The sequence below is a fragment of the Atta cephalotes genome, assembly GCF_000143395.1.
Source record: "Atta cephalotes unplaced genomic scaffold scaffold00052, whole genome shotgun sequence".
Classification (NCBI taxonomy): Eukaryota; Metazoa; Arthropoda; class Insecta; order Hymenoptera; family Formicidae; genus Atta; species Atta cephalotes.
The window spans coordinates 1,482,917-1,495,931 of NW_012130116.1; the positions used below are offsets into that span (position 1 = coordinate 1,482,917).

General features: G+C 33.7%; 2 protein-coding genes across 2 annotated transcripts in view; one reads left to right on the forward strand and one right to left on the reverse strand.

Annotated features, from left to right (window-relative positions):
- Positions 1-6,641: 6,641 nt before the first annotated feature.
- LOC105623059 (nuclear pore complex protein Nup54-like) lies at positions 6,642-10,841 on the forward strand. The gene is made up of 5 exons (XM_012204460.1): positions 6,642-6,741; positions 8,377-8,886; positions 8,979-9,907; positions 10,420-10,647; positions 10,719-10,841. Exons 1-5 carry the CDS (start codon positions 6,642-6,644, stop codon positions 10,839-10,841), a joined length of 1,890 nt encoding a protein of 629 aa, XP_012059850.1.
- A 762-nt stretch (positions 10,842-11,603) lies between these two features.
- The window catches only part of LOC105623060 (SWI/SNF-related matrix-associated actin-dependent regulator of chromatin subfamily A containing DEAD/H box 1 homolog), a 5,905-nt gene continuing 4,493 nt past the window's right edge, over positions 11,604-13,015 (reverse strand). Inside the window, exons 8-12 of the mRNA XM_012204461.1 lie at positions 12,688-13,011; positions 12,310-12,611; positions 12,022-12,234; positions 11,807-11,919; positions 11,604-11,743 (exon numbers count right to left, since the gene is read on the reverse strand). Of these exons, the coding sequence (XP_012059851.1) occupies positions 11,604-11,743; positions 11,807-11,919; positions 12,022-12,234; positions 12,310-12,611; positions 12,688-13,011 (1,092 nt within the window). The remainder of the gene's footprint in view (positions 11,744-11,806; positions 11,920-12,021; positions 12,235-12,309; positions 12,612-12,687; positions 13,012-13,015) is intronic.

Below are 13,015 nucleotides of genomic sequence, written 5' to 3' on the forward strand. Positions count from 1 at the left end.
CTCTACCTCCGTCGTCGTCGTCGGTCGACGTACGTCGTACGAGAGAGAGAGAGAGAGAGAGAGAGAGAGAGAGAGAAAGAATGGAAGGAAATGCGTCACAGGTTTTTAAAATAAATGTTGAGCTAAATTTCCCGAGATTATTGAGTTTTTGTGGTTTATATTGTCAGAATGATATTTAAATTATAGTGTAAGTCACGTACTTTCCCTTGTGAATTTCTTGACAAATTTTGCGGAACGTTTTTTTTTCGCAGTAGTAAAAGTATGAAGTATGAATGGAAGCAACTTCTTTTTGTAACGTGATTTGAAATTCTCCATTAAAATTTAAATCACAAATTTTTTAACAGTTTCGTTATTATGAAGATGCGAGTCTAAATTTCTGAAAGTTCAGCTCTTCTTCACGTAAGAATGTAGGTAAATACACGGGGGAAATTCCTGAAAATTACGGGAAATGTAGAATAGCGTACATATCGCTTGTCGGCCAACACCTTATGTAAACCCCAAACTTTAAACCCCGTGTTTTTCCGAAACCGCGTTTTTCCGATTCGTGGCAACGATAACTCACGAACTTGGAGAGGATCGCAATTTGGAGAGAACGTTTTCGAGCACACTTCTCCCCGTCGGTCGCGTGAACTGCGCGGGCTTTAGAGGGGTAAAACATGTTCGTTGTTGTAAAAACGATATAAGAATCATTTTTCACGCTTTTTTTATTCTTTCCCTTTCATGACGATATTTTGTCTCATTTTATCTCTGTTTTTTAATTTTCATTTTTATTTGTGTTGTTTTGACCTTGTAATCGTAGATATTTATTTTAATGGGGATTTTTATCTCACAACTGTAATATTTTTTAATATTACCTCATTTTTTACTTAAATGGTAATGGCTACATAAATGAAAAACAGTTTTTAAGCTACGTGTGATCCTTTTTAATAAAATGTTTTCAATTCTGCTGTTTTAAATAGCTCTCGTGAAATTGAAGTATTATATAGATTAAATTGGAATGTTAAAGCAATATTTTTTAAATTGTTAATATATTGGCTTATTTTATGTTAATCTTAACATAAAGTTGAACACAGAATTACTTTAAGTTAATTTTAACATTCAATTTTTTCAATTTTCTTGGATAATTAATAATTTAATTTTAGATTTTCAAAATCCGCGATTGTTTTAAATATTAATCAAATTATTCTCCGTTAAAGCAATGTCTAATCAAAACGTGCTACAGGCGTGATACGGGACATTATTTTAAGTTAGTACATACGCATATGTAGCGTACATAAATCGACTATGTAGAATAAATTTCCATTTATGCGACATGTTATAACGAAAAGCAGATAAATTTAATAATCAAGTGGAACACTCGTCCAGCCGGGAGATCCGCGAATTAAATCAGCAATCGTGAAACAATTCCAATGGATTATAACTATCCATAATAACGAAAGGCTTGAACACGTCATCCTGATTAGATATAATTAATTGTTTTGTCTTCTATTCGCAGTGCATCGCTATTCCCGGGCTTGGCTTCCGCCGCGGTAGTTATCGATGCGTTTGCAAACGAGGCTTCTACTACCCGGACACGAAATCGGACAAGAGGTACTACAATGGTACGGTCATTGAGGAAGAGTACGAGAGATTGATGATGGTGAGTAGTTTAAAGCCGGACTAATGTGTAAAAACAGCTTCGCTCTCCATTTTATGCTCCGCAGAACGTTTAATGTCGTATTATAATATCTTCTTTTCCTCAGAAACAGAAATTACTTTTTTATAAGAGTGGCAAAGTAATGTTAACAAAATGTGTAGGATATTTTATTTTTGTCAAGTTTTGATAAGCATTAAGTCTTTTAATTTCAATTTTCATGTAATAATAACTCTTTTGCAAAAATATAAAGCAAAATACGCATATTTTCAATTGATAGAAGAATTAAAAAAAAACGGAAATAGATACATTGTATCCATAAATTTGTGAAAGTTTACAAAAATAATTGATTTTTAATTTAAAAAACAAATTATGATTTCGTTAATGAATTAAATAATTTTTTGTCTTTATGTGTCCTAGGAAAAATGTTTTGTCCTGTATAAACTAAAATTTAGTTATAACAACAAATAATTTGGTTGAAATATATCGAACAAAAATTTTTTGCTAAAATGTACTGAATAAAACTATAATTTTATGTAAATTAAATTTAGATATATTTTGGTATATACAAATATTTTTGTTATTTATAAAACAGAGAAATTAGTTTGCAAAAGCAACTATAGTTTTCGTGACATAAATAAAATATTTGGTCTTAAAAATGCCTCAACTAAACAGTTTTCCTAAAGGCTCCAAAAATTTTTTTTTCTAGTGTGCCAGTATTCAATTACGGTTGGATCAATTATTTGCTAAAAAATCGGAGAAAAATATTCAATTGTTCCCAAGTGTTTAAAAGTAAAATTGATAGTAGAATCTGAATCTCTTATTAAAATAACCCAATATAGAAAAATGGAAATTATACCTATAAATTTATGAAAATTGACGAGAACAATTGATTTCCGATTGAAAAATAAATCATGATTTTGTCGATAAGCTAAATACTTTTTTGTTTTTGTATGGCAATTATATATGACATTTGATAACGATTTGCAATTTGAAATTCATTTCCATAAACTTTCGATAAATTTAGTCTGCTGTTACCGCGTACGTAAAGTGAAGTTTGAATGGAATATCCAGCTGATATCAGGATATCGCGTTCCATTTTCCCGTTCGGTTCTCTGGCTTCAAAAACAGGATCGCAGAGTGGAGGATCGTCGCGACAGCGCAATTAGATCGTCGCTGGCGGCAACGGCGCGGCGTTACGACATAACGCACGTTACCGCGCATTCTATTACGGCGCATGGTGGAGAAACGGCGTTTTTTTCCAGTGCAGTTTTCACGTCCGTCGGACCAGCCGTCACTTCTGTGCTCGCAGAAGCGAAATGGATATTGACAGCGAGGCGCGATGGCATCTATTGTCACCGCGTGTTACGTATCTTTTGTGATTTGATGGGCATTTCCATCGCGCGCACGACGCGGTAAAACTATTTTCCAATCGCACCTTTCAGTAGTTGGCGCAACCGTTTGTAACTGCAAATGGTTACAATGGATGATATCTCCTCCACCAAACATCCTTAATAACCAGAAACCTGGAATATTAACGATGTGTCATTTTTTTTTCGTAACCGTCGTGGGCACCGCTAATGTGTGCATTGTTGATTTGAAAGAACGCTAGAAAGTAGGAGCTCGGAAATAATTATTCTTTACTTTTTTACAAGAGGATTTTCTGTCCTTCTCATTGCGAAAGAAAACTGGAAAAAAAAGCTTGGAATTTATTTTATTCCTTTTTTATTAGTCTTTTATACAAGAGAGAGTGAGAGAGAGAGAGAGAGAGAGAGAGAGAGAGAGAAAGAAAGAGAATATAAATATATTTTGAAACGCACAATATATATAAATATAATAAACATATTATATTTAAAAAAAATTTAATTATTTAATCGGTATATAGGACATTGCTATAAATTGCAAATTGGATTTGACATGACTTAGAATGATGTTTATAACATGCTTATCGTTTGTTACAGAGCACATACTTGTTACACAAAGCAATTTACAATGTTTACGTTAGGCCTAAAGTAATCTTTACGATTATATGACTCAGTTATTGCAGTTAAATCTCGTTAGAAAAGTGTCATATTAATTGTGTACAGCATCAAAACGTTGTTGTAAACCTCATGAAGCTTACTCCCAAATTCGATGAGACAAAGAAATCAAATTACGATTTGGTCGAGTCCGGATTAATGCATTTGTCGATAAACGCGAAATGTGCTAACGAGATTTAAATGCTTACGAATTTTCACGCTGTTCGTTTATAATTTGGGAGTCTTGATGAGGTGAAATATTATCGTTGCTATTTAGCACATAAATTGGAGCGCACGATTGTTGATTTTTGATGAACGTTTTTGACAGAACACCAGGCGCATGCAAGATTGTTCTCGATTCTTTACGAATGTAGAAGAATGTTACATTACATCGACTTCCAAATCATTTACGAATGGATTTGGTATCAGTAATTATTCATCTGCGAGTTCGCGAGATTTATGGTATTTGACTTTTTGTTTTTTTAGGCACGCAGCACATCGCCGAAATGTACGAACTGCACCGACTATGATGCCAAAGCAATACACACAAACGAGCGCTACGCTTGCGACAAAACTTTCTTCTAAAACTAGTATTAAATCTATAACGTGCACACAACAAAAACGGTCAATATGCGAATATAATATGCGAGTCTTGGAACACGCCAAACGTGAGAATGACTCTCTGTACTGTCTGTGAAACATGATTTCGTGACGACGGTCTTTCCGTTTCTCACGTGTTACCTACGTAAAACGTAAGTTAGTTTATAGCGTGTGGAATTGTTTTATATGTTTCGATACGATTTGACTGCGCCTTAGAAAGAGAAAAAAAGAGCGGAAAAAAAAGAGAGAGAAACGGTACAGTATTGAGACATATATATCTTACGCGGATATTACGGCTGTCTATGTATCGCGTGTTCTCTCTTTATAGGCACACAAACCGAAGATATGTGAAATCTATCGTCGTAAATCCCCGTGTATAGGAAATATTTAAAACGAAATGTAATTTTTCATTTTACGGTACTTATACCACGCGCGTTCACCTACGCAGTATTTTTTACTGTACTCGTTTTGATCAACTGCCACGCAAACGGCGCTTGTAAGTCTAGCATTATACATTATGATAGTCCTATCGAACTGTTGACGAAAGTATCACATATATGTACGTTAGATTATGGAGATATTTATTTTTAAGTTTTTGAATTATAAAATCCGTTAAAAATCGAAGGCTCTACCTATTATTATTGAACCCTTGGAATATATTGTTTACTCGAGCTCGCGTGACTCACGCAAGATACGTGATCACGAGTGTTCGTATAATATCTCTACATTGTTTCTAGAGTTGAGATTTTAATAAAGAAAATTCTTAACACAATCACCAGAGTTTATGTCAATGTTTCTTCTTTTCCGCATGTATTTGATTATAAATGGATGATGATAGAGAATGAAAACCGATGGGGTTCAAAGAAGATATGCGTATATTCGATATATTGTATATTGCGGATATGATGCATTATAAATATTGAACTAAAAGTGACTCTAAACACTAATAATTAATTCAATCGGCGAATGATCTGTCAAATATTACTTTCATTAATACAAATAAAATTTCTCATTGTTCGTGGAAAGAGAAATTAAAAATTAGAGACGATAAATTAATTACAATTAGAAATTTTGTATGCAATTGATTCAGTTAAATCACTAGCTAAATTAATCAGCAACTTATTTATTAAATAATTTTTCGTTGATACAGAGTTATCAATTTTTTTATTGTTTGACAAATCGAAAGAAAAATTACTAAATTAGGAATAACAAATTGTGTAATATCCCCGCTGCAAGCAAATCCGCCGATTAAAACTTGATATATCCAAATTCGAAATACATGAGATCTTATATTTCGATTTTGAACATGTATATCGTTTGGATTATTTATTGATATATATTATTGAGTTATAACATTAATGTTATAAAATTATATATTATTTTTAGTTTGTATCAATTGGATTAAAATTAGAAAAAGTTAAATCGAAATTAAATTAATCTGCATTGGCAGAAATGAATTTTAATTGATGACAGTCGCTAATCAATACTATTTTATTACATTTTGTACATAAACAAAATTATTAATTTTTTGTTGTTTAATATTAAAAAAAAATTAGATTAAATAAGATAATAAATTATATAATTGAAAATTTTACTTTTAAGTACTTTTATTAACTGAATTAATTACTAATCATGTATGTATTATTTGTACTATAATATATCTGTCTAATATTTTATTAAATAAAATTTTCTAATTTCTTAACATAAGAAAGGAAAAATTAGATTAGAGATGATAAATAATATATTTGGAAATTTTCAGCTTGAATTAATATTTTACAGATTGAATTAATAGCCAATAATTAATGAGTAATTGAGTTAATTGAAATTTGATTAAAGTCGCCCTATAAAGATCACGTAGAAATATGATTTCTACATTCAACAGAATGCGATGACAAATAATGCGTTTGATGCGTTTGATGTATACGTGACAAACTTTCTTTCAAAAGATAAAGCCCATTCTATAATTGTATAAGCGTAGTTGTAAGAGTTGTAGTTGTAAAAGAATCAATCGCAGTCAAATGTGAAGAAAATATTTAATTGTGATTGGTCAATTCTTACAACTAAAACTACTTACAAATTTCGCACTCGTCGCCTCGCGCAGATTTTCTGCGCACCACTAAATCTCCCGCTCGTGCGCAGATCTGTTCTCTGTCGTTGCACCTTCTGCACCTAAAATAGGACGAACATACGTCGTGCGTTGAAGGGAGAAAGAGAGAAGCTGAAAAGTGCACGAAGTATATTTGCGAAGAACCAAGCTCTTATCGCACGTGCGAACGGCCATATTGGAATTCGCTCCTGTCGCCGCGGGCTCGTGATCGCATGCGTCGCGACGTATGTCGTCACGATTAGCAGCGTGTTCGACCTGAGTCGCGGTACAGGGAAGAGTCGTTATGTCGTTCGGTAGCGGCTTCGGAGCGTCCACGTCGACGCCCGCACCTACGTTCGCGTTCGGCACCACGCCGGCGTCCACAGCGACGCCAGTTAAACCTGGTAAGCCACCTCTCGTCACAAGATCGTTTGTTTCTCATCCGCATCTCCTCCTTCCTTTTTCTCCTTCCTTCTGATTTCATCTCTTTATCGGATGTAGAGACGCGTTCCTCACTTTCGGACGTAGATATCTCATGAAAATTTGTGTGACAATTTTGAGGTTAAGAACGGTTACTCTAACGAGGATTTTTTGTCTACTTTGTCGGATTCTTCAATGAAGTTGAGGAATATTCGAGACACTCAACGTAAATATAGACCCTTCTCAGTTTCTTGTCGAGCTAGTTCTGGTGGTTGTGTCGGAACCCTTGTCCAGCAGAGGTTGGTTTACACCCCCGCAATCCGGGCTGCACTCGACGTCACTCTTCGAGAGAAAACTGTGCCTACTCCTGGATTTCGCGATAATACACGCTGTGATGCAACACATGAATAATATAATTAGGAGGGTGGTCAGCAAAATGATTAGCAATGTCGAATGTTCGGAGTATTCGTCGGATTTGACGGTTTCGATCGAAGTCAGGGTGGCATGACTGTGATCCAGTATTGTGCGCGACTCGGTACTGTAAGGGCTAATTTTCCTACTAGCAGTTGTATCTTCCAAATAATACATTTCATTTGGAATTTTACCAAGTGTCGTTATCATGATTTCTGCAGTTGCATCCTATGCAAAGATAAGTGAATCAAAATCATTGCTAAGCCTGTTAGGAAATAAATTGTTATAACAATTATTACCCCAATTGCTATATCTGTAGTACCAAGTTCGTTTATAATTTGAGTGGAAAGATCATGTACTGACTTAATATGATTGAGAACTGAATTAGATGTAGCGGCTATCTGCAGTGAATTATGTGTCAATTGTGTGTAGAAGTTGGCCTGTTAAAGAAAATGTATTATTATTTTTAATGTATTATTATTCTCTATTAAATTGCTATATTTTAATAACATCAAAAAATATTTATAAGTTTTAAATTTGCCTAGCATCAAAATAGTCTATTTTTATATTACCTGTAGATCATTCTGTTGACTTAGGAATGCCATCTTGTATTATTTTATGTATTTTATGTATTTTATATGATCATATATTACAAGTTTATATATGTATTTGTAATCAACTTTTGAATTTTTTAATATATAGAAATCCAAATAATACAATGTCTGCAAACAGTTAAATTTAGTATTCATGCAATTCTTCCAATATATATAATCACAATCAAAAATATAAACGTTAAATTAAAATTATTTTCGTAAAAGCAACGAAAAATGTCATAATAGCAAATACCTTTTAATTGATATTTACCTAACTTCATGTTAAACAAAAAAAGATGACTTAAGCAGTGTTCGATGTCTACTACACTTAGGCTGGGTTGTTCTATCTTTTGATAAACTTTAGATCACTCTCTTATTCTCTCTCTATTCTTACTCTTTTATTCTTTTGTTTATTCATTAGAAAAATTACACATAGTTTATTCGAAGATGAAAATGATTGGCCCACAGTATTGAAAATCTAGTGCATATATTATGCATATTATAGATTTTCAGGTGATAATAAATATATATCGAAACATAACATTTATTAATATATTTAACGAGAATGTTTATTGTAATTTTGTTGAAAGTGCTAATTAGTTACAAATTTTTAAGTGCCAGGATTTGGAACACCCTCGTTTGGGTTTAGTACACCGACTACTTCAACGCCAAGCTTGTTTGGCTCGCCGTCGACGCAGACTACCGGATTTGGTACTGGCACTGGATTTGGTACCCCGACAGCCACTGGTTTTGGCAGCGCACCTAGCACAGGTTTTGGAGCTGCACCTACGTTCGGTACCCCGTCAACCAGCGCCTTTGGTTCGGCACCAGCTTTCGGTAGTACCCCCGTTTCCTCCACAACTACTGGATTCGGTACAACTTCGACATTTGGCAGTACTCCTGTTCCCACAACTGGTTTCGGTGGTTTTGGAACAGCAACAACATCAACATTAAGTTTTGGAGGTTTCGGTGGATTTGGAACTGCGACCACTACTGCTGCCCCTAGCTTGTTTGGCGGATTTGGCACTCCAAATACTGCTTCAACAGGTTTCGGTACATCAGGTTTTGGTGCATTTGGGAGCAAACCAGTTACTACCAGTGGTACATTCGGTGGATTTGGGACAGGTAATGCGAAATTTTTTTACATATAGGTTAAAGCTTCTGATATTGCAATATTTTTTCCTTACTTTTTATAAATATATTACATATATCTATAGGGACAGGATTCACAGGATTTGGTACTGGATTGACGCAGCCTCAGCAACAACAGCAACAACAACAACAGCAACAGCAACAACAACAACAACAACAACAACCTACAAATACTGCATCAGAAGCTCTCTACAATGCAGTATTCAATTGTCAATTGTATAACGACGAGCGAGATAATACTATTGCCAGGTGGAATCTTATTCAAGCATTATGGGGTACAGGAAAAGCTTATTACTCCATAAATGCTCCACCTATAGATCTTACTCAGGAAAATTCGTTATGCAGATTTAAAGCCATTGGATACAGTCGCATACCTGATGCTGACAACAATGACGGTTTAGTAGTATTATGTTTTAATAAAAAAGAGAAAGATGTACAGGATGGAAAACAGCAATTAATAGCATTTTTTAATGGTTTGCTGGGAAATAAGCCCAATCTGACAGTAACTGTTGATAATATTAAATCAACGGGAGAAAACAAAAGTCAAGTGACAGTATATGTGTCGGAAAAAGGAATCACTGGTTCTTATAGAAAAATTCCTGCCAATGAATTGGTTGCATATTTATCGCAAGTCATGCAAAAACAGCAGTTAGTACAAAATGGAGTAGAAGATATATTTCCGCTGGTAAAACTTGATCCATCACAGTTGAAAGAGTATCTAGATAATCCACCTTGCGCTATTGATGCTAGATTATGGAAGCAAGCCCAGTTGGACAATCCGAACCCAGAACTGTATATTCCAGTTCCTATGGTTGGCTTTCAGCAAGTTAAACATAGACTGAAATGTCAAGAAGAGGAAACTGCTAGACATAGAGCGTTTTTGGACATGGCAGCTGAAAAAATACAAGGCTTGCAAAGGCAGCACACAGCTACACAGGCCAGACTTAAGGAACATAGGCGCACATTGTTGGAACTTCAGCACAGGGTTCTACAGGTATAGCAGATTCATTTTTCTTGTTCTTTAATTGACTATTGGTTCCATAAGTGAAGCCATATTGGCCAGTAATAGATCGTTAACTAATTTTTAAGTCTTACGTATACTTAATCAAACTCTTGTCTTTTAATCAGTGACATGGTGGAAAAAACCCGAGCATATTGGATTTCTTTCACCATAATTAGGGGAATACGTAATCAGTGTAGCAATTATGCTCTTATAGATCAGGAAACACAGTAGTCTTGATGTTAAGACAAGCGTCGACATTATCGTGTACTCATGATAAAGTCTTTATATCATTCGTGTACTTTACGCGAGATCTTAATTATTACATTTCGCAATTGACTCTTATTCATAGATAGAGCATAACTTAAAGAAAAATCCGGCGTATATAAGACATGGATGGGATCGAACCACGGATTACTAGTCCGCGGATCGAGTACCGAACCACCCAATGTCAATGATTAATTTGATTTTAGTCATGATGTTTTTTTTCCGTTGATCGTTTAAAGGTGCTAGTACGGCAGGAGATTACGCGAAAAGTGGGATTATCCTTACAACCAGAAGAAGAAGTTTTAACACGCAGATTTGAAGCAATGCATTCGCAAATCAGTGCTCCAACGCAATATAAAGGAAGAATTAGTGAAATGCTCTCTCAACTCAGAATGAGACGACACATCGATATTCAGAACCAAGAAAGGTATACAATGGATCCTATAGCACAGGATGATATTAAAGCGGTAAGAAAATGTTCATTTATTCTAATTTAAAATTCTTATCGAATAGTATGTGTAATATTTTCTTATTTCAGTACCTAAGTATGGAACAGCAGGGCATGGCGCAGCTTATTTCGACAATAAACGCTGATTTAGAAAGTTTAAAAGTCATTAAAGATGGAATGTCAGAGCTTTTGATGAGCCAAAGTATATCATGAGGATTGTAATATATAATAAAATTTTTTCATGCTTCTATACAATTAAAAGATAATATGTTTATTAATGTTTATAAATGATCGTGATTGTGTAAATTTATTTTTATTTTTCACAAAACAGTGCCATATTTATTTCACAAATTCTACTTTTTTTCTTTGTAATCGGACATTAACGTGTCAATTAATGATATAAGGGGCGTCTACAATGGAACGCGTATAATTAGCTGTAAGAAATCAACCAATCTCAGTCTGTTTTCTCATTTAACTGATTAGTCAAGTTTCTTACAGCTTACTACTCACTACAGACAGCCCTTAAGTGTTGAAGATGATTATTATATATATAAATTATTTTCACTTTTATATTAAAATTTTAAAATGCAATTTAATAATTCTTGCTTATATGGTAAAGAAATATTTTTTAAGCACATTTTTTTCGTTTCGATGTTATACTTTGAAGTATATTTTAATATCTTAAAAAATATGTTAAAAGTGTGCTATATAAAATAAAACAAAATGCATATTACATAGATAAATAAAAGAATGATTTAATAAATGTATAAAATAACAAAAAAGGAAGTATTCCACAGCGCACATCATAAATATAAAAACTACAAATTGTGATATATTTCTGATTGAATATTGTTGATTGAAAAACGTGACCCTTTACAAAATACGTATTCACAATGATTTGATATAATTAGCGTGAATTAAATTGGAATATATCAAAATTGTAATTATTACAAATGGGAATCAAATTTCCCTTATTTACATTTTTTTATCATTTTCTATAGCATCAGTTCCTTTATTGGCATTTTTCATCGAAGATAGAGATTTATTGTGAACATCCTGGCCTATGGTCATCTTTAATAATTTTAGAATGGATTTTTTATCCGCATTTTCATTTTCTGTAAGCAAAATGCATTTTGTTAATGTTTTCACGATTACAAGATAAAACGTCGTGTACTTACCTTCAGTAATTACTTCAGTAATTTGTTGTTCAAGATGCAACTTTTCTTGCGCTATCTCATACATGCCTTCCTCTATTGTGCCTTCACTTAATAACCTTATGATAGAAACGGGTCTGCAAGAGAATTCAGCATCTTGAATATGTTCATTTTAATGAATGATAAAAAAAGTTTTACCTCAACTTAAAAATATGCTTAAATTTTATGATTATACATACTTCTTTTGTCCTACACGGTGGCATCGATCTTCTGCTTGTTTGTCATTGTACGGATTAAAATCTATATCGTGTAATATAACTGTATCGGCAGCAGTTAAATTGATCCCTAAACCTCCAGCTCTTGTTGATAATAAAAATATGAATATACTTGGATCTTCTGTGTATTTATTTATAAGAGTCTGTCTTTCAGTCACAGGTGTACTGCCATCTAGTCTAATTTCAATATTAAATTCATTAGAATTAATCTGAGACAACATACAGCCACAATAATAATTAATTACAACAAACCTTAAAAATGTCTGTCCCCTAATAGTTAGATATTCTTCAAGTATGTCTAATACCATAGTAAACTGGCTAAATATGAGCACCCTGTGACTATCCGTTTTCAATTGTGGTAGTATCTTGTCTAGTTCCTTTAATTTACCAGCTTCAGGAATAAGTTCTTGGGGTAAACCGAATCCGGCTATACTTTTATATATACGAGTTAATTGATTTATTTGGTAATCAGATGTCCAAATCAGGTCTTCAAAGACGTATTCCGGATTCTTCTGTTTGTAACCTGGTTCTTTCGCTAGTCTACTTGCTATAGCCTAATGATTGATAATTTATAATAAATGTACTAATTAAAGAAAATATCGATAAAAAGAAATTGCACAGATTACATACATTTAATTTATTCTCGTCGTAATAATCACGCACGAGAAGGGGATGATTGGCGAGCTTCCTCAATTGCATCATCATGCCAGTACCATTTACATCTGTAATTTCGCTGGCCTCTGCTGAAAATTGAGCGACTAACTTGTTATACATACTTTGCTGTTTTTCAATTAATGTACATCGTATTATTTCGTCTTTTTTATGAGGCAAATCACGTAAAACTTCAACTTTAAGTCGTCGAAGAACAAATGGCCGCATAATTTCCTTTGCATTTTTAACTTGTTCTCTTTCGAACATCGGCTGTTCTCCATTCTTCTTATCATTCGGTGCTTTCTGC

Excerpts from the sequence above, each read along its gene's own strand:
- LOC105623059 (XM_012204460.1), top strand. The coding sequence starts at position 6,642 with ATGTCGTTCGGTAGCGGCTTCGGAGCGTCCACGTCGACGCCCGCACCT. Across the intron at positions 8,887-8,978 it reads ATTCGGTGGATTTGGGACAG|GGACAGGATTCACAGGATTT; the intron begins GTAATGCGAAAT and ends ATATATCTATAG. Across the intron at positions 10,648-10,718 it reads CACAGGATGATATTAAAGCG|TACCTAAGTATGGAACAGCA; the intron begins GTAAGAAAATGT and ends TTCTTATTTCAG.